The 24,822-nt window shown below is 36.5% G+C and overlaps 1 protein-coding gene across 4 annotated transcripts in view; it reads left to right on the forward strand.

Annotated features, from left to right (window-relative positions):
- The window catches only part of COL14A1 (collagen type XIV alpha 1 chain), a 243,885-nt gene that overhangs the window by 22,480 nt on the left and 196,583 nt on the right, over positions 1-24,822 (forward strand). For all 4 annotated transcript variants that reach the window (XM_060128280.1, XM_060128282.1, XM_060128279.1 and 1 more), the window contains exons 3-5: positions 5,325-5,441; positions 12,245-12,388; positions 16,680-16,769. In XM_060128280.1, the coding sequence (XP_059984263.1) occupies positions 5,325-5,441; positions 12,245-12,388; positions 16,680-16,769 (351 nt within the window). The remainder of the gene's footprint in view (positions 1-5,324; positions 5,442-12,244; positions 12,389-16,679; positions 16,770-24,822) is intronic.

Consider the following 24,822-nt stretch of genomic DNA (forward strand, 5'->3'; position numbering starts at 1 on the left):
AAAAAGTTCTGAGGAACCTAGGGGCAGGACAGGAATAAAGATGCAGACATAGAGTATGGACTTGAGGACACAGGGAGGGGGAAGGGTAAGCTGGGACGAAGTGAGAGAGTGGCATGGACATATATACACTACCAAATGTAAAATAGATCACTAGTGGGAAGCAGCCGCATAGCACAGGGAGATCAGCTTGGTGCGTTGTGTCCACCTAGAGGGGTGGTCTAGGCAGGGTGGGAGAGAGACGCAAGAGGGAAGAGATATGGGGATGTATGTATAGGTATAGCTGATTCACTTTGTTATAAAGCAGAAACTAACACACCATTGTAAAGCAATTATACTCCAATAAAGATGTTAAAAAAATAAAATAAAATTTAAAAAACTCAGAGAGTTTCACTGCAATCATTCTCATAGAAATCAAATCTTGTAGGCAGAAAAGGAATGTTTATGTCTTCTGTCAAAGACTCATTGTTATCAGGTACTTAGGAAATTTTATTAATACGAATATGTATTAAAGGACTAATTTTCTGCCCTCCCTTCCTTCCTTCCTTTCTTTCACTTCAGTTCAACTCACCTCATCTGAAATCTTTCTAATGGAATACTCTCGTTAATTTTTGAAACACTACTTTTTACAAAGGAACACTGAAATGAAGATCTTCTGTTCTTCCCTACTCATGATCACCTCCCTTCTCACTTTTCTTTTTTTTATATAAATTTATTTATTTATTGGCTGAGTTGTGTCTTTGTTGCTGCGCACGGGCTTTCTGTAATTGCGGCGAGCAGGGGCTACCCTTCGTTGCAGTGCGTGGGCTTCTCGTTGTGGTGGCTTCTCTTGTTGCAGAGCACGGGCTCTAGGCACGCGGGCTTCAGTAGTTGTGGCTCATGGGCTCTAGAGTGCCGGCTCCGTAGTTGTGGTGCATGGTCTTAGTTGCTCTGTGGCATGTGGGATCTCCTGGACCCAGAGCTCGAACCCCTCTCCCCTGCATTGGCAGGCAGATTCTTAACCACTGCACCACCAGGGAAGTCTCCCTCTTGCTTCTCTAACAATCTCTTGGTTTTCGTCCAAGGAACAACACTCCCTCCACCACCACACAGAGCCTTGGCTGCTGTATCCACCAGACTTCCTCTCTGGGCTAAGGGGTGAGAAAATGACTCAAACCAGTCAGGCCAACTCTCCCAAGAATCTGAAACTTGTGTCCAGTGATGGAAGGATGGAAAATAGCTCCAGTCATTTCATTCCAAAGACATGCCCTAAGAAAAAATGGTCACTAGTTCCTAGAAACTGTATCCAGAGTGTTCCCAGATTCCTATACTTTCAAAGCCTATTTAACTTTTACTATAATTATATGACCTACTTCATTATCTACCAGTAAATACATTTTTTGCTTAAATTGGCCAGAGAAAGTTTCTTTTATTTGCAACTAAAAATCTCTGACTGATAGAAATGGAGCAGTATGGGCACTGAGAGTGTTTTCCCCTTCAAAACATAGTTTAGGGTGCTGTACTGGTGGAATAAACTATTATATTTATTAAGCAAAAAACCTTTAAACAGCAGAGAAGTATTTGTATTATATTTCCAAGTGGTCTTAAAAACCACAAACAAATAACAGAAGACCTTAACTTTTTATCTCAGTCATTTTTTAATTAAATGTATTGGTAAATGTATTAAAAGTATTGTTTTAGAAATAGGAGAAATTAAAATTTGAGGGAAATTTACTCTGGGATATGCTAGAGACTTCTCTTTATCTTGCTTAGAATCTAAAATGTTATAATCTCATGATCTATTACAAAGATGGTGAAAACAGTAGTAAAGAAAATATTCTCAAACTTCCAAATATATTTGACTACTAATAACAGCAAAAAGTATGGGTAAATGTGTTAACACAGAGGTCTCTATAAAGTGAAATCTAGCCCCTATGCAAAGTCTCAAATGTATATGCTTTGAAGTTTTTAAGTGACAGCTACTTTATCTTTAGTGTTTCCTTTTTGTAACCATCCAAAACAAACACTGCTAGAACCAAGTATAGATTTACTGTGAAGTTCTGAGGCAGTATTGGTGCCACCATTCTGTCATGCTATACATATTTTTTCCCTACAACCAACACACCATTATATTCTCTGTGTTCCAATTCATTTAATAACTTGTCTTGAAAAGAAAATACTGGAATAATCCAGATATAAACAGTTATTTGGGTCAATGGAGGTTCACATTCTCTGTAGAGGGAAAGTTAAGAATTACATGGAGAGACTAAGAGGTAAAGTGCATTAGATTGATTAGGAGGAGAGAGTTAGTTTCCTGTATACCTTTTAATACTGACTGTATTAGTTCTCTATTGCTGCTGTAACAAATTATAACAAAGCCAGTGCTTAAAACAAGAGAGAATTTTTCTTCCCAACTGATCCCTGTGTGTTGCAGGAAGTAGTTGGAAGTATGGTCATTAACTCCAAGTGTTTTAAAACTATTTGACCATGCAAAGAGTCAAGTTCCATTCCTTTCCAAACAAGTGAGCCTCACTTAGGGCGTGCTGTTTCTTGCATCTGACTTTTCTACAGCCTTAAAATCCAAACATTAGACATTAGCACTCCTTAAACACTTTATCACATTTAGACTTCCTTGCTCTACTGATGAATGACTCTTTCAGCACCAACACTGCCATTTTTTTCAGGATTACCATGTTTATCTAGTAATGTCACTTTGCACACTTTATATGTATTGTGCACTTATTTCAGAGGTTAGCATACTGTTTCTGCAAAAGGCCAGATAATAAATATTCCAGGCATTGTGGGCTATACGGTATCTATCACAACTACTCAACTTTGCCATTGCAGTGTGAAATAAGCCACAGACAATATGTAAACAAATCAGCATGGCTGTGTTCCAATAAAACTTTATTTATAAAAGCAGGCAATGGGCCAGATTTGGCCCATGAGTGGTAGTTTGCCAACCCCTGACATACTTCATAAGAATTAGCAGAAATCAAAAATAAAAGTGCAGATCCCAGACTTCCCTGGTGACCTACTGGTTAGGATTCTGGGCTTTCACTGCAGTGGCCTGGGTTCAATCCCTGGCCTGGGAAGATCCCACAAGCTGTGAAGTGTGGCCAAAAGAAAGAAAAAAAAAATGCAGATCCCAGTAATACAAATAGTAGATTTCAAAAACTAAGTTCAATTAAAACAAAGCTAGAAATCATTAGAAATGCTTAAAAATACACACCAGAGGGGCTTCCCTGGTGGCGCAGTGGTTGAGAGTACGCCTGCCGATGCAGGGGACACGGGTTCGTGCCCCGGTCCAGGAAGATCCCACATGCCGCGGAGCGGCTGGGCCCGTGAGCCATGGCTGCTGAGCCTGCGTGTCCGGAGCCTGTGCTCGGCAACGGGAGAGGCCACAACAGTGAGAGGCCCGCGTACCGAAAAAAAAAAAACCAAAAAACAAAAAACCACACACACCAGAAGCCTCTGTCAGGCCTTTAGTAACCTTTATACTGTGTACTCAGTTTTTAAAAAAACGAGCAAAAATGAGGACTTTGCGATAAGCTTGGCCAAGGATGTCTACCAGCCCACTGGCAAGATTTGGCTCAGAAACTGGATGTGTTGTTTAACATTTAAAAACTTTTATTTTTAATTGTCTTCCACAAGTAATAAGAACCTATCTATAAATACATTTTTCTCCCCAAGTTCCAGTCGAAGCCAAACAGTAATAGTTTCTCTGTTCATCCAAATGTTAGGTTTAGCCAACTTCCTTTTCTAGTTCAACATAACAGTTCTTATGATAAATCCATATTTTCCCATAAGCCAGAGAAATGTAGACTTTTTCATTCAAGTCATATTGAGAATGGGAAGCTTGTGTTTTTGTTTTGTGTGACTAGCATCCTCTGCTAAGAGGTAGTAAACGGCAAGTAGAGAGAGAATACTACTCTTAAGATTGTGTCCTTCAGTTCTCGCTGATTTCAGATGAGTGGAGAGTTTGTAGTGTTAAATTACTCATTCTTCTAGCTAAGTGAAGGGTGACTTCTGAATATAAATCTTCTCCCGAAGAAACAGAGCATTTTGTTTGAGGTCAGAGAGTGCCATGCACCAGTATGTGCACTTGGATGAATCTCTTAGCTTCTCCTTGTATCCCTTATATATAAAATTGGGATAGCAATGTATTTTTGTGAATATTAAATAAGCTTTTGAGATCATCCAGTAGATGAAGTAAAAGAGGAGGGGAACAAACATTTATTGGCCACCTATCATAATGCGTTATATCCGTTATCTTCTTTAACATTTTCACTTATCCTGTGCAGAAAGTATTGCTGTCACCTTTTCTAAAGATAAGGCGTTGGAAGAAACAATCTCTTGCTCAAGCTTATTCATCTAATAAGTGACAAAACTGGGAATCAAACTAATGTCCAAACCCCGTATTATGCTATATACCTATTAAAAAGAATGTTTGTTTCCTTCCCCAGACTCTGTGTCCTAAAGTGGGAAAGAAAGGCCAGGCATAAAAGTGGGTAATAAGTGCTAACTTTTCTGTTAAGCATTAAATTTTCTTTTGTGACAAACTGATTTATATATTATATAGTAAAAATCTTCTTACGAAAATATTTCTTTAGAAATTCTGGAGCACTGCTGTAGAGTTCCAAAGATATGTTTTGAAGTTTGAATGACTTACACAAAAAGTAATATAGACCGACCTATTTTGTGAACTATCGGGAAAGATTAAATATGCTGGGATGATTCATGACCATGTGCTGTGTGTCTTTCTGAAAGGTATAAATCAGCTACACGTGAAGAATGAATTCAAGTTTATAAAGCAATTATCTTTTATTATTATTATTATTTTTTATTTTGGTCCTTTACAATCTCTTTCTCAAAATGTTTTTAAATGAAGATCTTATTACTATAATATGTCTGTAATGACCTTAAATTATCATATCATAAAAAGTACTCAATTAATAAAGTGAAAAACCTAAAGGCATAAAACAGATCCCACTAGAGTAGATTACAAAAGCTTTTGTATTCCAAGTACAAAAATTCATCCTTATAACATAATAAAAACATTTTACAAGGTTGGCTTCAATTATTAAGCTGGACTAAGGTATTAAATTCTAACCCTAAGTCATAGTTGTTTGTCACAAGATCAGTACTACTTGGCAAATGCTTATCTCCTGAGTAAGAAACAAATGCTTTTGAGTTTGTGTTATTTTGCAAACTGATCAACTCACTAATGCAGTTGTAGAAAGAACATGAAGTCTTGCATATTCTGATTACATTACTTTGGCTTTTCAACTTAACAGTGGAAGTTTAAAAGTTTCAAAATTTAAAAAAATTTTGTTTTTCCTTTTCAGTGGCTCCACCCACAAGGTTAAGATATAATGTATTATCTCATGATAGTATCCAGATTTCATGGAAGGCTCCGAGAGGGAAATTTGGTGGATACAAACTTCTTGTGACTCCAGCTTCAGGTAAAAACACTCAACTGTATTTTTTAGAGTATTAGAAATTTTTTGCACACAGGGACCTAAAAATGTATTGTGCTAAGTGCTGCTTTAAGCTCATTTGAAGGATTTTGGTTTTATTTAAGCTTTGGAGCTTGAAATCTTACCCTCTACTCAAGAAAATAATGTTCCCCAAATTTAAAGAATAACTATTGGACTCCCCATAATTTTCCTCAGGCAAAATTTTCAGACTCTCAAGAATCCTCACTACCTCTGTTTCAACATGTATCAGTTCTTTTGGTCTATTGACAATTAAAAATTACCTCCAAAGTTTTAGCCTAGCCACAGCAATCAGAGAAGAAAAAGAAATAAAAGTAATCCAAATTGGGAAACAAGAAGTAAAGCTGTCACTGTTTGCAGATGACATGGTACTATACATAGAGAATCGTAAAGATGCTACCAGAAAACTACTATAGCTAATCAATGAATTTGGTGAAGTAGCAGCATACAAAAGTAATGCACAGAAACCTCTTGAATTCCTATACACTCACTAATGATGAAATATCTGAAAGAGAAATTAAGGAAACACTCCCATTTACCACTGCAACAAAAAGAATAAAATACCTAGGAATAAACCTACCTAAGGAGACAAAAGACCTGTATGCAAAAATTATAAGACACTGATGAAAGAAACTAAATGTGATACAAACAGATGGACAGATATACCATGTTTCTGGATTGGAAGAATCAACATTGTGAAGATGACTATACTACCCAAAGCAATCTACAGATTCAATTCAATCGCTGTCAAATTACCAATGGCATGTTTTACAGAACTAGAACAAAAAATCTTAAAGTTTGTATGGAGATACAAAAGACCCTGAATAGCCAAAGCAGTCTTTTTTTTTTTTTAACATCTTTATTGGAATATCATTGCTTTACAGTGGTGTGTTAGTTTCTGCTTTATAACAAAGTGAATCAGTTATACATATACATATGTTCCCATATCTCTTCCCTCTTGTGTCTGCCTCCCTGCCACCCTCCCTGTCCCACCCCTCTAGGTGGTCACAAAGCACCGAGCTGATCTCCCTGTGCTATGCGGCTGCTTCCCACAAGCTATCTATTTTATATTTGGTAGTGTATATATGTCCATGCCACTCTCTCACTTTGTCACAGCTTACCCTTCACCCTCCCCATATACTCCAGTCCCTTCTCCAGTAGGTCTGTGCTTTATTCCCGTCTTGCCCCTAGGTTCTTCATGACCTTTTTTATTTTTTCTTAGATTCCATATATATGTTTTAGCATACGGTATTTGTTTTTCTCTTTCTGACGTACTTCACTGTGTATGACAGACTCTAGGTCCATCCACCTCACTACAAATAACTCAATTTCGTTTCTTTTTATGGCTGAGTAATATTTCATTGTATATATGTGCCACATCTTCTTTATCCATTCATCTGTTGATGGACTCTTAGGTTGCTTCCGTATCCTGGCTATTGTAAGTAGAGCTGCAGTGAACACTGTGGTACATGACTCTTTTTGAACTATGGTTTTCTCAGGGTATATGCCCAGTAGTGGGATTGCTGGGTCATATGGTAGTTCTATTTTTAGTTTTTCAAGGAACCTCCATACTGTTCTCCATAGTGGCTGTATCAATTTACATTCCCACCAAAAGTGCAAGAGTGTTCACTTTTCTCCACACCCTCTCCAGCATTTATTGTTTATAGATTTTTTGATAATGGCCATTCTGACCGGTGTGAGATGATATCTCATTGTAGTTTTGACTTGCATTTCTCTAATGATTAATGATGTTGAGCATCCTTTCATGTGTTTGTTGGCAATCTGTATATCTTCTTTGGAGAAATGTCTATTTAGGTCTTCTGCCCATTTTTGGATTGGATTGTTTGTTGTTTTGATATTGAGCTGCTTGTAAATATTGGAGATTAATCCTTTGTCAGTTGCTTCATTTGCAAATATTTTCTCCCATTCTGAGGGTTGTCTTTTGGTCTTGTTTATGGTTTCCTTTGCTGTGCAAAAGCTTTTAAGTTTCATTAGGTCCCATTTGTTTATTTTTGTTTGTATTTCCATTTCTCTAGGAGGTGGGTCAAAAAGGATCTTGCTATGATTTATGTCATAGAGTGTTCTGCCTATGTTTTCCTCTAAGAGTTTGATAGTGTCTGGCCTTACATGTAGGTCTTTAATCCATTTTAAGTTTATTTTTTGTGTATGGTGTCAGGGAGTGTTCTAATTTCATAGTTTTACATGAACCTGTCCAGTTTTCCCAGCACCACTTATTGAAGAGGCTGTCTTTTCTCCACTGTACATTCTTGCCTCCCTTATCAAAGATAAGGTGATCATATGTGCATGGGTTTATCTCTGTGTTTTCTATCCTGTTCCATTGATCTATATTTCTGGTTTTGTGCCAGTACCATACTGTCTTGATAACTGTAGCTTTGTAGCAGAGTCTGAAGTCAGGGAGCCTGATTCCTCCAGCTCCGTTTTTCTTTCTCAAGATTGCTTTGGCTGTTTGGGGTCTTTTGCATTTCCATACAAATTGTGAACTTTTTTGTTCTAGTTCTGTGAAAAATGCCAGTGGTAGTTTGATAGGGATTGCATTGAATGTGTAGATTGCTTTGGGTAGTAGAGTCATTTTTACAATGTTGATTCTTTCAATCCAAGAACATGGTATATCTCTCCATCTATTTGTATAATCTTTAATTTCTTTCATCAGTGTATTATAATTTTCTGCATACACGTCTTTTGTCTCCTAGGTAGGTTTATTCCTAGATATTTCATTCTTTGTGTTGCAGTGGTAAATGGGAATGTTTTCTAAATTTCACTTTCAGATTTTTCACCATTAGTGTATAGGTATGCTAGAGATTTCCGTGCATTAATTTTGTATCTTGCTACTTTACCATATTCATTGATTAGCTCTAGTAGTTTTCTGGTAGCTTCTTTAGGATTCTCTATGTATAGTATCATGTCATCTGCAAACAGTGACAGCTTTATTTCTTCTTTTCCGATTTGGATTCCTTTTATTTCTTTTTCTTCTTTGATTGCTGTGGCTAAAACTTCCAAAACTATGTTGAATAATAGTGGTGAGAATGGGCAACCTTGTCTTATTCCTGATCTTAGTGGAAGTGGTTTCAGGTTTTCACCATTGAGAATGATGTTTGCTGTGGGTTTGTCATATATGGCCTTTATTATGTGAAGGAAAGTTCCCTCTATGCCTACTTTCTGCAGGGTTTTTATCATAAATGGGTGTTGAATTTTGTCGAAAGCTTTTTCTGCATCTGCTGAGATGATCATATGGTTTCTCTCCTTTAATTTGTTAATGTGGTTTATCACATTGATTGCTTTCCTTATATTGAAGAATTCCTGCATTCCTGGGATAAACCCCACTTGATCATGGTGTATGTGCTGTTGGATTCTGTTTGCTAGTATTTTGTTGAGGATTTTTGCATCTATGTTCATCAGTGATATTGGCCTGTAGTTTTCTTTCTTTGTGATATCTTTGTCTGGTTTTGTTATCAGGGTGATGGTGGGTGGCCTCGTAGAATGACTTTGACAGTGTTCCTCCCTCTGCTATATTTTGGAAGAGTTTGAGAAGTAAGCATGTTAGCTCTTCTCTAAATATTTGATAGAATTCTCCTGTGAAGTCATCTGGTCCTGGGCTTTCGTTTGTTGGATGATTTTTTTGTTATTGTTAACATCTTTATTGGAGTATAATTGCTTTACAGTGTTGTGTTAGTTTCTGCTGTATAACAGTGCATCAGCTATATGTATATATGTATCCCCATATCCCCTCCTTTTTGCATCTCCGTCGCACCCTCCCTATCCCACCCCTCTAGGTGGTCACAAAGCCCTGAGCTGATCTCCCTGTGCTATTTTTAATCACAGTTTCAATTACAGTGCTTGTGATTGGTCTGTTCATATTTTCTCTTTCTTCCTGGTTCAGTCTTAGAAGGTTGTGCATTTCTAAGAATTTGTCCATTTCTTCCAGGTTGTCCATTTTATTGGCATATAGTTGCTTGTAGTAATCTCTCATGATCCTTTGTATTTCTGCAGTGTCAGTTGTTACTTCTCCTTTTTCATTTCTAATTCTATTGATTTGAGTCTTCTCCCTTTTTTTCTTGATGATTCTGGCTAATAGTTTATCAGTTTTCTTTATCTTCTCAAAGAACCGGCTTTTAGTTTTATTGATCTTTACTATCATTTCCTTCATTTCTTTTTCATTTATTTCTTATCTGATCTTTATGAGTTCTTTGCTTTGGCTAACTTTGGGTTTTTTTTTGTTCTTCTTTCTCCGATTGCTTTAGGTGTAAGGTTATGTTGTTTATTTGAGATGTTTCTTGTTTCTTGAGGTAGGATTGTATTGCTGCAAACTTCCCTCTTAGAACTGCTTTTGCTGCATCCCATAGGTTTTGGGTCATCGTGTTTTCATTGTCATTTGTTTCTGGGTACTTTTTTTTAAATTTCCTCTTTGATTACTTCAGTGATCTCTTGGTTATTAAGTAGTGTATTGTTTAGCCTCCATGTGCTTTTAATTTTTTACTGATTTTTTTCCTGTAACTGATATCTAGTCTCATAGCAGTGTGGCCAGAAAAGATACTTGATACGATTTCAATTTTCTTAAATATACCAAGGCTTGATTTATGACCCAAGATATGATCTATCATGGAGAATGATCCATGAGCACTTGAGAAGAATGTGTATTATGTTGTTTTTGGATGGAATGTCCTATAAATATCAATTAAGTCCATCTTATTTAATGTATCATTTAAAGCTTGTGTTTCCTTATTTATTTTCATTTTGGGTGAACTGTCCATTGGTGAAAGTGGGGTGTTAAAGTCCCCTACTATGATTGTGTTACTGTTGATTTCCCCTTTTATGGATGTTAGTATTTGCCTTATGTATTGAGGTGCTCCTATGTTGGGTGTGTAAATATTTATAATTGTTATATCTTCTTGGATCGATCCCTTGATCACTATGTAGTGTCCTTCTTTGTCTCTTGTAATAGTCTTATTTTAAACTCTATTTTGTCTGATATGAGAATTGCTACTCCAGGTTTCTTTTGATTTCCATTTGCATGGAATATCTTTTTCCATCCTCTCACTTTCAGTCTGTATGTGGCCCCAGGTCTGAAGTGGGTCTCTTGTAGACCCATATATATATGGGTCTTGTTTTTGTATCCATTCAGCCAGTCAATGTCTTTTGGTTGGAACATTTAATCCATTTACATTTAAGGTAATTATCGATATGCATGTTCCTATTCCCATTTTCTTAATTGTTTTGGGTTTTTTATTGTAAGTCTTTTCCTTCTCTTGTGTTTCCTGCCTAGAGAAGTTTCTTTAGTATTTGTTGTAAAGCTGGTTTGGTGGTGTTGAATTCTCTTAGCTTTTGCTTGTGTGTAAAGGTTTTAATTTCTCCATCGAATCTGAATGAGATCCTTGCTGGGTAGAGTAATCTTGGGTGTAGGATTTTCTCCTTCATCACTTTAAATATTTCTTTCTTTTTTTTTTTTTTTTTTTTTTGCGGTACGCGGGCCTCTCACTGTTGTGGCCTCTCCCGTTGCGGAGCACAGGCTCCAGACGCGCGGGCTCAGCGGCCATGGCTTACGGGCCCAGCCGCTCCATGGCATGTGGGATTTTCCCGGACCAAGGCATGAACCCGTGTCCCCTGCATCAGCAGGCGGACTCTCAACCACTGCGCCACCAGGGAAGCCCTCACACCAGTCAGAATGGCCATCATCAAAAAAATCTACAAACAATAAATGCTGGAGAGGGTGTGGAGAAAAGGGAACCCTCTTGCACTGTTGGTGGGAAAGTAAATTGATACAGCCACTATGGAGAACAGTATGGAGGTTCCTTAAAAAACTAAAAATAGAACTACCATATGACCCAGCAACCCCACTACTGGGCATATACCCTGAGAAAACCATAATTCAAAATGAGTCATGTACCCCAATGTTCTTTGCAGCTCTGTTTACAATAACCAGGTCATGGAAGCAGCCTACGTGTCCATCCACAGATGAATGGATAAAGAAGATGTGGCACATATATACAATGGAATATTGCTCAGCCATAAAAAGAAACGAAATTGAGTTATTTTTAGTGAGGTGGATGGACCTAGAGTCTGTCATACACAGTGAAGTACGTCAGAAAGAGAAAAACAAATACCATATTCTAACACGTATATATGGAATCTAAAAAGAAAAAAAAATGGCCATGAAGAACCTAGGGGCAGGATGGGAATAAAGATGCAGACCTACTAGAGAATGGACTTGAGGACACAGGGAGGGGGAACGTTAAGCTGGGACGAAGTTAGAGAGTGGCATGGACATATATACACTGCCAAATGTAAAACCTATAGCTAGTGGGAAGCAGTCGCATAGCACAGGGAGATCAACTTGGTGCTTTGTGACCACCTAGAGGCGTGGGATGGGGTGGTGGAAGGGAGGGAGACCCAAGAGGGAAGAGATATGGGGATATATGTATATGTATAGCTGTTTCCCTTCATTATAAAGGAGAAACTGACACACCATTGTAAAGCAATTATACTCCAATAAAGATGTTAAAAAAGCAACAGTGTTATGATGAAAGATATTTGCAAATGTGTTTTTATCTAGTTTAGACAACTGTTTGTCTAATGCAAAGACTATAACTGAAAGTGAGAATGAAAAGTGTACTAAAATTAGTATTATGTAATAGCATTATACATATTTTTGAATGTCTTCACCTTTAAAATCTTGATTTCTGGTTAATAAAATTTCTTAATGTACACAGTTAACCCACTTCTTAGAACTGATTTATCTTTCTGTTTTATTATAGGTGGAAAAACCAATCAATTGAATCTCCAGAACACTGCAACTAAAGCGATTATTCAAGGTCTGATGCCAGACCAGAATTACACAGTGCAAATTATTGCATACAATAAAGACAGAGAAAGCAAGCCAGCCCAAGGCCAATTCAGAAGTATGTATTTACAGACCATCAAGGGCTGCCCTGGGACTCTATCTCAGCTCTGAGTTTGAGTCTGTGGTAAATATTGTATCGATAACAGGTTAAAATCCTAGATTGTTTAGATTTGAAAAGATCTTCAAAGACATTTAGTATAATCTTCTGTGAGTTCCTTTTATCTCTAATATTCTCTGTCCCTTCCTTTACCCATTTCATGGTGCTCCTACTTATCCTTTAAAAAGGTTTTAGTTCTTAAATGCTCTCCCTGACACTGTCCACTGAGCCTTATGCAGACATCTCATCTACCCAGCACATAATAGCTGCTCAATAAATACTTTCAGGATTCTGTGAAGGGAGGTACTCTCTCTGCCCCCATAATGGTCTAGCAAGAGAATGGATGGGAGTGTCTTCATATTTGAGCCAGTTCTCAAATAGTAAGTTGGGAAAATACTTGACATACAGAGTCATTCTAAGCAGGAGAGAAAGCTCTGAGGCAGCCCTATCCATGTCTGTGCTGTTCCATTAGAAAGCTTTTCCTTATGTTGAATTTAAAAGTTGTCCACAAAGACCCCGATTCTTTTGGCTTTCAGGAAATATTCATTCATTCACTCATTGTTTTTTTTTTTTTTCCACTTAACAAGTGTATATTGCATGGCTACTAAGTGTGAGGCCCTGTTCTAAGCCCTGGGAACATGACAAATCCCTGCCCCCGTGGACCTTATATTCTAGTGACCAGAGACTACAGCAACTCTCTCTTCCTGGAGATGACTTATCTAATTGGAGGGCAGAGTTTTGTGTATTAGGAATACAAACAGAAGAGGTCTGTCCTGGTTAACTTTCTGTGTTACTTCATTGTTAAGGTAGACTCTTTAAAAAACCCAACTCATTATTAAGGACAATTTTAAACATAACTTAAAAAATCAGCAGATTCATAAAATAAACCCCTAAATATTCATCAGTTGCTTCAACAATTAACCATTCTTGGTCACTCTTGTTTCATTTATACCCCCATACTCCCCTCTCTCATATTATTTTGAAGTGAATCCTACACATCATTTCAAATAACAATAGCTTTTTAAAGGGTTAATCCACAAATCGGGGAGGCTGTGGGTTCTAGAACTCTATATACAGCAATGTTCTATCTGGATTTTTCTGTCCCTCCCTTCCTTTTTTTTTTTTTTTTTTTTTTTTTTTTGCGGTACGCGGGCCTCTCACTGTTGTGGCCTCTCCCGTTGCCGAGCACAGGCTCCGGACGCGCAGGCTCAGGGGCCATGGCTCACGGGCCCAGCCGCTCCGCGGCATGTGGGATCTTCCCAGACCAGGGCACGAACCCGTGTCCCCTCCCTTCCTTTTTATCTTTCTCTTCTAGGTTATGTTTTACGAGACACATTTTGTGATTTTTCTTAAATTAAAAAGAAAAACTTTGTTAACCCGCTACCTCTTGAAACTTCTCAAAAAAAAACATTTGGTGAATCCACCTGTCAGCAGGACATACAGATGTTTTAAATGTTACATTCTTTTGAGATTCACAGTGTCTGGAAGCTCTGGGAAAGGGTTTTATGTTATTTTCAATATAAATCAGCCTTCTGTCTCATTTTATTGGCACTGTGCTTCAGTTTCTGGCCTCTGACATTCCTACATGAGTAAGGGAAATAACTTTCCTTAAAGTTTGTGAGAAGCAGTAAAAAGGACAAGGAGAAACAATTCATTTCACTTTAGTCTTAAGCTTTTGTGCGATTGATTATTGCAAATATTCCACTGACTAGCAGCATAAGAATCACAGGTAGCCTTAAAACTTTGCCAACAGCTATTTACTCAAAACATTTAAAAGGAAATGCATTTGTTTTCAGTTTGCTTAGCTCTGCTGACATAATCTTAGTGAAACAGTCCAACTTGTTAGATAAATTATATGGACGCATATATATTTTTTAGCTATGTTATTTTTATTGGCAGGTTAGAGGTCTTAGTTCTTCCCAAATAACAATTTATAAGAATGAAATTAAAATAACTTTGTTTGGATGGTTTCCTTTTCCATTTTGCATTTCAGTTATGTTTTTGCTCCCTGTGAGATGGAACTAAAGCCTGTTCTCCCCTCCCTGGAAACCTTTCATTCTTGGATCCAGGAAAATAATGATCTAGACAAATCCTGTGGATATAGGTTTGCAGTTAGTGTAGGGATTTGAATTTTTCATAAGTCCGTCTTCTACACAGGGAAACATAAGGAGCAATCTTTGGATTTTGAAGACAGAAAGGCATGTCTGAACTGTTATGATTCCAAATCTGGTGTGTGTATTTGTCCAAGCAACTTAACTTCTAGCCTCAGTTTCCTCATGGGCAAATGGGGTGATGGTTTGTGCCTATTATTGTGTGGATTAACTCATGTCAGCACACAGTAGGGGCATGGTTGCTTTTGTTGTTATGATTAATACCATAATACCATTAATACCATTAATACCACTTTACTCTTGACAGTCTGTTTTCTAATTGATTTTGCCTCCTGCGTGAGGAGGACAGAAGCTTGGCGTGACACGTGTTACATCTTGTATGTGACCTAGTGGCCCAATTCAAAGTGACTGTTTGTTTTTTTTCTTGTTCATCTGTAGAATGGATTTTGGCTGTATTTTGGCAAACTTTACTTTTGGCCACTATTTTTCCCCTTGGAAATATATTTTGCTAATCTCTGCCTGCAAAATCTTGCTCATTTTTTAAAGTTTGGCCCAAATGGCACCTTCCTGGTGAAGTTTCTCAGAGTCTCCACCTCTGCAATTATTCTTTCCCAGATCTAGTTCTACTTTTAGTACAACTTTCCTCACACTAAAGTTGCGGACTTATTTTCTTTTACAGAATGAAAGCAATTTGAGGCCGTGGTCTATGTGTGGGTGGGGTTGAACATATAGATTTGGAAATTATCCACGGAAGGGTGAGAATTAAAACTGTGGGATGATAAAATTGTACGCGGGGTGTACAGGGATGCAAGGGAAATGTAGTTTATGACTGTGTTTCAGGAATGGAAGCAGAAAAATGATCCAAAGAATGAGAATGTAAAGGAGGGGTCAGAGGAATATGAGAACACCCAGGATAATGCATTTTTAAAAACTGAGAAAGAAAAGAATTTAAAGGAAGAGGTGTTCCAAAGTGTCCACGCCTTATAAAGAAGTCAGAAGATGTCGTCTAAAAGTGGATTTAGAAAATGAGAAGATCAGTGGAAATAGCAGGATTAAGGCATCTTGTATTTATTATTATTTTTAATCATGGAATTTAATCTCTAAGTACCAGAAAGCCAAGGAAGGTTTCTATAAAGGAATCATAGAACTAGAGCAACCCGGCCTTGGCAGATGGCAAGTCTGAAACCCTTTTAGCAAAGGGGTGGAAGCCAGTAAAAAGAAGAGGAAGAGGAGGAGGAGATGATAAAGACAGGATTCATGGAATAATACCCTAAGAAGGCAAGAAGGATGGTTCAAAGGAAATCATTGCTTACCCTACAGAGCCAACCCTCCAATAAGTTTGCAGATTTCCATGAAGTGAATGCAATAATTAAATGAAATATTTTGCCATGGGATCACTTCCTCCTTTCCACAGGGTATTTTATTTGTGCAGATACCACTGCCATTTAGCGATGACTCAGGACAACTTCAGGTGCCAAGCAATAGCAGGGACGCTGCTGTGGAGTGAAAAGTAAAGCTATTGGAGTACATAGGAATGAATGTATTAAAGGACCGAGGGTCATTCTGGGTCCCTGAATATTTCATAAGGAAAGTAACGAAGAAATACTACTATTTATTAGTAGGGAAACATTTTTTTTAAGTTTGAAAGGAAATTATTATGGAGTTCCCTATCTTCTATTGCAGATAGACCAACTCCAAATGAGTATATTCATGGCTAAGATCTTTCTAGAACAGGGGCCAGCTCACAGGCCTTCCAGAAATCTGAAGGCGTGGCTTGAATCCTGTGCCAACACTTTCTGGTTTTATGAGATAAGTCTTAGCTCCTTAGCCTGTTGGTCCTTCATTCCCTCATGTCTGAAATGGGGCTAATCTTTTGATTTTATAACAATTATGAAGGGTTAAATTTATTTGATACATCTGCCCATAGTGAATACTCTACCAAAGTAATTCTGTGATTTCCACACATTCCCATGACAACATTGAAAAAAATAGCAGCTCCAATCTTCTGAAATGAGATTCTACCATGGAGCTAATTTCTACTTAAAACTTTCAATACTTGCAAGGGTTTTAGTAAAAATTCATTGAATATTTTCTTTTAGACTTTAACCTAACATGTTGCTGTATTTTTACTTTTTTTCCAGTTAAAGATTTAGAAAAAAGAAAGGAACCAAAACCCAGAGTCAAGGTTTTGGACAAAGGAAATGAGAATAAACCATCTGTACCAGAAGAAGGTCAGATTTTTTTTTTACTATTTGCTTATTTGGGGGATTGAGTTGTCTTAAGAACACAGGCAATACATACATCCTTGGCCTTTGGTCCCATCAGAGGAGTACAGATCTAATACGAAAATCTCCCTCAGCCCACCTCATTCCCTCCTTCCATCCTCACACACAGTAACTGTCAACACTTCCTCTCCCTTACTTTTCCATATTTATTACGTCACTAAGTTCTAGTGAGTTTATTTTCTATTGAAATACTGACAGAATCTGTTCATTTCTTTCCATGTCTATTGCCAGTACTCTGCTAAGCTCCCGTTTCTTTCCTGGTGTGCATTATTATTTAGCAAGATCTCAATTTGTTCTCTGCCCAGAAGTTAGAGTGATCTTTGCAAAACAAATCTGACTCTACGCTCCATGTACCACCCCTCCGACCCCCGCACATCTTAAAACCCCTTCCTTCAATGGCTTGCCACTGCTCTTAGGATGGAGGCCAGATCCTTATCAAGACTTTCAAGGCCCCCCATAGTCTTGTGACCTACCAACCTTTCTTCCTTCTTCATCTCCTTCCTTCTTCATCTCGCTGTTTAATTTTAAAACTTTACGAACACATTGCAAAAACTACATACTTCTAAAAATGAAATTGCAGGGTTAAAGGATATGCAAATTTTACAATTTTGATAGTCTACCAAACTGACACAATTTTTTCAATAATTTATTCTTAAAACGTACACTCTTTCCAATATTTGAAATTCTCAGTTTCAAAGTTTTCCTATTTCTTCTAATAATTTATAATTTTATATTTATATTAACTATATTATTATGATTTATTGTTAAATATATCAGGTATATAAAAAGTATAAAAATAAGTAATAAGCACCTTATCCAGTTAAGAAGATAAATATAAACAGCACAGTAGGAACTCCCTATATATCCCCGAATATTCCTTTTCCTCCCCTTCTAAGAGGCTGCCAGTATTTGAATTCAGTGTTTATCATTCCAATATGTGTCTTTATCATTTAACTACATAAATATATGAATCCTGAAACCATATTTTAATTATGAATTCATATCTTAAATTTTGTATACATTTAATCAAAATCTATGTATACTTTGCAACTTGCTTTTTTTCACAAAATATTAGATTTTTTGAATTATCCATGTTGACTTATGTGAGGCAATTTATTCATCTTTGTTGTGTAGAATTCCATTGGATAAATATAACCCAATATATTTAACTCTTCTACTCTGATGTTCCCAGTATTTTGCTATTATAAAATTGCTATAAAAAAATTGCTCTAACTATTCTTATTTATGTTGCCTTCTGTACATGTGATAGAATTTCTCTAGCATATACACCTAGATATTGAATTATTCAATTATAATGTGTGCATATCTTCAACCTTGTTCATCTTGTCTATGGTATCTTATTATTTTATATGTTTTTATATATAATATTCTTTCCTTATTATGATTTCTTTTTCTAACTTCCTGAATTGAATGCTTATCTCATTAATTTTCAGTATTTCTCCTTTTCTATTATATGCATGTTTTAAGGCTACAAATATCCAAGTATTGGTTTAGCTGTATCACATAGATTTTGATATGTAGTTTTATTTTTATGTAGTTCATGCTATATAATTTCTAATTTCTACTAGGCTTTCTATTTTGATCCACAAGTTATTTAGAAATATATTATTTAATTTCTAAACATACAGAGATTTTTTAAAAGATATGTATTTGTTGTTGGTGTCTAACAATTGCATTGTGGTACCAATTTTTTAAAAAATTTGTTCAGACTTATTGTTTAAATGTGGTCAATTTTTTTTTAACCATCGCATGTGTTCTTGAGAAAAATTTTAATCTCTGTGTCTGGGAGATTTGTCCATTTCTCTTTGTAACTCTGGTAGTTTTGCTTTAATTAGAGGCTAAGTTCATGTAAACTAAGAGTTGTTATATTGTCCTAGTGAATAATTCTTTTTATTTTGTAAAAATTTTCCTTATTCTTAGTAATTCAATATTTGACTTAGACACTATTTTGTTTAATAGTCACATAACATATTGATTCTCTGCCCTTTAAGTTTCACCCTATTTGTGTTCTCAGGTTCAAGGTGAGTAAATCTTTAAAGAGCATTTAGTTGGATTTTAAAAAATCATCTCTTACAATCTCTGTATTTTAATTGGTGTCTGTAGTCCACTTACATTTTGGATTTGCCATTAATTTTATGCTTCCTATTATGCTACATTTTCCCCTTGTATGCCTCATTTACTTAAAATTGATCACTTTTCTTTTTTTTAAATACATTTTCCCCTCTACTGAACTAGCAGGTATTTAATTCTTTTGTGTTTTTTGTATGATTATAATTAAATTTTTAGTGTGCTTACAAAACCAAACTCTAAAACTAATCAGTATATTTACCATTTCCCAACCAATACAAAATTTTATAGTACTTTAACTTCAATTATCTACCCTCTATATTTTACTTAATTCATAACAAATACATTAATTTTAACGTTTTTGCCTCATGAAGGTGTAATATTTATAATAATTATAATTTTAACAGTCATTGTTTGTCCAGAACTTCCCATGTTTATAAATTTCTTTGCTCATTATTCCATCTTGCATCTCAGATTTTCTGCATGTGTTCAGTTTCCTTTAGAGAAAATCTGTGGTGGTAAACTTAACTTTATTCACACAAAAATATCTGCAGCCCACCCTCAGTTTTGAAGGACTAGCTGGGTACCAGATTGAAAGTTGTTGTCTCTAATCATTTAGAAGATATTTCACTCTCTTTTGGCTCTTGTTTAGGACAAGTCTGTTGACAGTCTAAATGTTACTCCTTTTCAGGCAGTCTCTCTTTTCTCTCCAGATGTTTTTCAGGTTTTCTGTTCTTTTTCTTTGGTGTTCTGTTGTTTCGCTACAATAAGTCTTGTTATAGATCTCTTTGTGCTCCTAGAATCAGGATTTATAACTTTCACTGATTCTCAACCTTTAGTTCTTCAAATAGTCCTTTTCTCAGTTACCTATTTCTTTCTCTCTTCCCTCTTTCTCTCTCTGTATTCAAATTATATTTATCATAGATAGTCTTTTTTGATGATCTATGTCTCTTAACTTTAGCATTTTCTACCTCTTTGATATTATCAATGACATTTTGGGTAATTTCCTTTATTTTTCTATTAGTATACTAATTACCTTTTTATCTCTTTCTAATCTGCTTTTTAGCCTGTCCTTTTTAATGAGTAAATCTTTCTAGAAATTATATTTGATTTTTTGAAAATTTTGCTAGAAATTTATCTGGTACATTGTTCCATTTTAGTGTTTTTTAAAAAATTATTCTGCTGTCTTAATCATGTTTATTTTATATCCTGAACCCAATAATTATATTATCTAAAGTATTTTAGGGGTAAATTTTTCTTTTCTTTTCTTTACTGGTTTTCATTCATGGTGCTTGTTTTCTTGTTTGACATGTCACTTTGATTTGTGAGCTCTTTTGTGGGAATTCTTCACAGCATAGTTTAGGAGTGAGCACTTCCAGAGAGGTGCCCCTTGGTTGCTACCAAATTGGAACCATTTTATGTTAATTTCTTGTTTGGGGATGCTCAAGCTTGTCAGTGTTACAAATTCATATGACACTATGTAAATATTGTTTCATTTTACCCACTTATTTTAACATCCCTTGATGATTCTTGCCTGAGTCAGCTACTACTATAATGTTTCTGAAATGATAATTTTCCTAACTTCATTGTGCATTCTACATTTATTAGGTGGCGTTCTACTGTAAGGGAGATCTTTCCCTTCTCCCGTATTTATTTATTTATTTATTATGAATTTTTATTTCATGTGATGGATTATAATCCATTACTATCATGTATTTTGATGCTCAAATTCTTCCAGAGCTGCTCAGTGGGAGCTATTTCAAGGTGTCTCCTATGCCCTTTTAATATATCCCCATCATTCTTGAAGCTCTTCCTTACTTTCTGGCACAAGTAAGGAAGCTCTTCCTTACTTTCTTGCATTCCAGGCTCCTCTTGTAGTTTTTGTGCCCTGTCCTGAAATCAACCACTTCTTCAAGGAGTTGGGTTTTTTTCATGGAGAATGGTATTTAGATACCAAAATGTGGTTACTAGATGTGTTTATGCTTCTGGGTTGTCATTGTTTCTAGGCCCATTTATCTGAGAATACACACACACACACACACACACACACACACACACAGAGTCTATTATCTATTTATCTATCTTTCTATCCTCTATCTTATTGTGCCTTGTATCTATCATCTATCCATACCACAGGGTTTATTCTAGCATTTCATTTTCCATATTTACAACCCTCTCTTCAAAAGAGTTGGGTAACATGGCTCCCGATATCTTAAATGCACCTACTTAAATGCTCAATCATAGAAATAGCTTCAAACTTGCTAATTAAACACTTAGCAAAAAGTCTGTTGATTAGAATTCGATATTTGCCTTTAGTGTGGGGTATATATTAAAATATCTGTGTTCAAAAGGATCTTGGGTTAGTTCTTTTCTTCCCTCTTCACTGTGGTTTTGTTATTCATTTTTAATACAGTCAGGTTAATTTGGGAGTACATAAAACATGAATGTGGTTCCAAAAGTAAAAAAGTCTACAAAAGGGTAATACTAAAAAGAAGTATGACTTCTCCTATTTCTTCCACCCAGCTTTCCTCACCACCTTTAAATAATCAAACTCGTTACTTTCTGATTTACTTTCCCTGTGTGCTTTTTTTTTTAATTTCTAAATACTTTTATGGAGGATTTTACGTGCGAGTTCTCGGCTGAGTTTTGTCTTAGTGTTCTTCCAGGCAGTGCTTGAAGAATGGCGCTCAAGGTGAAACCTATCTTCCATCCGCGGATTAGAGTTTGATGCCAGAATTTAGCTATAACTAGATATTCCTAAAATGTCCTCAGTTCTCCTTTTCCCTGATGCACCTTCCTCTTGCTCTTCTGAAACATAGGTTTGAGTGAAGTGAATTGAACACAGGGAAAAGAACAGTGAAAAGTGAGAGTAACATTAATATGTGTTCTGATAAATCCTCACAGACATCTGCAGAAGGACCTTTCATTCAGCAGTTCATTTGCTTTACGCACTGAACACATGTTTCTGGAGAGGCCTTTCCTGAGCCACTTTCACTAGGGGCTGTTTCAACATATTTATTGCAGTGATGAAGACCTGGGTTAGGGCAAAAACTTGCAGGAATTTTGTAGATAAAAGATGGCTTTCTCTTTTAGGTGAGGGTTCCCATGAGGTATATGAAGGGTCAGAGGATTCTGAGGGCACTGGTGATATGAGCGAATAGTCTTAAGAAGTAAGTTATAAACAATGGTGAGAATTCAGGCCAGAATTAGGGCTCCAGGAGAGTGAAGGGGAGGGTTAATGGGGCCCACTGGAGATTTTAAAAAGGTCTTCCCCACCCAAGCCTTGATGTACTCCTTTTTTTTTTTGAATTTTTAAATTTTATTTTATTTATTTTTTATACTGCAGGTTCTTATTAGTTATCCATTTTATACATATTGGTGTATATATGTCAATCCCAATCTCCCAGTTCATCCCACCACCACCACCACCACCACCACCACCCCACTACTTTCCCCCTTTGGTGTCCATACGTTTGTTCTCTACATCTGTGTCTCTATTTCTGCCCTGCAAACCGATTCACTTGATGTACTTCTTTCCATAGCCCTTCTTTCAAGATGTGATACTTCCATGATTCACACTGAACCCTGATTTTTGTTTTCCCTGCAATCTACAGTCTTTTCGTATAAGAGTCTACATTGATAGTGGCTCAGATACAGTTGGACATAGTTCACATATTTTAGAATTTTAGTTTAGATGTAAAGAGCTAAGATCGTTAACAGAAGTTGCTGTGCAGTTGGTTCCTTGTTTGACATCTACTGTACGTATTTCTTCAATAATCCAAATCCAACTCCCAAACAAAAGTGGTATTGGCCTTGGAGCATAATACTGGCGCATCTGCAGCAAATGCTATTTCTTCTGTGTTGTCCAAACAGCTTTCTCCAGTTATTTTTGGTGTTTTGCACAAGAATACAGGACTTGATTGAAAAAGATAATGAGATAGAAAGAAAAAGTAGCATAGGGTTTCCTTGTTTTTTCCTCTTAATGATTTTTAAATTAAGATCTCTGACCCTCTTTGCGTTTTTTTAAATGAATTATTTTTCTCTGCAGGGAGAAGGTAAGGGGAGGGTCCCAATGCTCTGATTTTTAGGAGGGAAAAATAAGATGAGCTTAAGTTATTCTTTCCAAGGGTTGGCAAACTATGGCCCATGGGCCAATCCAGTCCTCTGTTTTCTTAAGTGGGTAAATGGGTTTTATTGGAACACAGCTATGCTTATTCCTTTATATACCATTTATAGCTGCTTTCCCACAATATCAGAGTTGAACAGATACAACAGAGATCAGATGGCCTACAAAGACTGAAATATTTTCTCTTTTGCCCTTTTCAGAAGAAGTTTGCCAATCCTTGCTTTAGAATGTTTAAAACTTTTGAATATGTTGGAACAGAATTACTCACTGAACTGAGTAATTCACTGCTTTTCTAAGGCCAGCTGTCCATTTTGGTATTTCCAATAGGATGTACTCTCATATATATGCCTTCAAAGGATCCTACTTCTCATACTCTCACATTTGTTTTTTTTTCCCTACTTGAAACACGAATTCTCCCAATTAACATTAAATGAGTTAATACATATAGTGTCTAGAACATAGTCAGTGCTACATAGTTATTTTCTATTAACATTAGAATGTATAGTTTGCATGAATTACTATCATCAAAGACCAAACTTTTGTGTTAGTGATTTAACAATAAGTGCATAGAAGAGATTTGGTGATTACCCTCCAGTGCTGAACACTGAGTTAGGCACTGAGAATTAATTGGTGATCATGGTAGGCAGGATTCTACCCTCATGAAACTTACATAGTCTAGCAGGGACTCAACGTGTTTACCCACTGCCTTCTCTTGAGGAAGAGTCAGGTTTGAATTATACGTAGTTATGGTCGAGCATAGCCAGGGCACATGATTATTCTCCAGGTGTACTTTCACTTACTGGGATTGCTTACTTCCTATAATACTTTTATAGTTCTTGGCTTGCAGTTAAGAGATCAATTTGAAACTTTACTGCTTTTTCCACTAGTTATTCTGGACCTTAAATTTGCTGAACCCAGCACTGTGAGCTTAGTTTGACCAGGGTGGGACTGGAGAAAATTTTAATTCTGGTGATGCAGCAGTCAGAATATTGCCTAAAGCACAGGTGAGTGGGTGGGTTTTGTAGGTTAATTCTGGCTAGATCTTGACTTTTGGACACAAGGGGGAAGGGACTGAGTCCGGTCATAAACTGGACTTTGGGGTTAGGTTGTGGGTGGGATTCATGCATTAAAGGAGCTAGAAGGATGCCTGGCCCATGGAGTATGCTCTGTTAAGTGGTCCTCTCCCTCTTTTTTTTCCTTCATCATCTTCTCTGTCTATTTCATTCTCCTCTTCTCTTCCTCATTATTCTCATAATAATAATTATTATCATTACCTAGACAGTTGACATAGTGTACCAGCAACACTAGGGTGAACTAGAAAATCTCTGCTCATAAGCATAAGGAGAATTTTTGGAAGCCCCTCTGTCTGTGCCTGTGTCTTGAGTGGAAAAATGTCTCCTTGAGAATTTATAACCATGGGCCTGTACCACATACAGATTAGGCATTCACATTTATACTCTTTACATGTTCTGGGGTCCTAATATTCAAGAAATTAATTTTAAACTTGCTCAAAGCTGGTATAAGTAGGGTCCCTGGCAGAAGAAAACACAAAATCACCTTTGAGGCACACATGCTCAGCCCTAATTCTAAAGATTACCACAGATAAAGCAATGCCAGAAAGAGTTTATAATCCAAAATTTTGAAACACAAAAGTAAAACCATGAGTATAAGTCATGAGACACAAATATGGTGGTCTCAGAATCCCATGATTTCCAATTATGAAATGATTACATAAATACTATAAAATAAACAACAATATTATTGAAGTCATAGAAATAGTTAAAA

Source organism: Lagenorhynchus albirostris, chromosome 17, assembly GCF_949774975.1.
Source record: "Lagenorhynchus albirostris chromosome 17, mLagAlb1.1, whole genome shotgun sequence".
In the NCBI taxonomy this organism is placed as follows: domain Eukaryota; kingdom Metazoa; phylum Chordata; class Mammalia; order Artiodactyla; family Delphinidae; genus Lagenorhynchus; species Lagenorhynchus albirostris.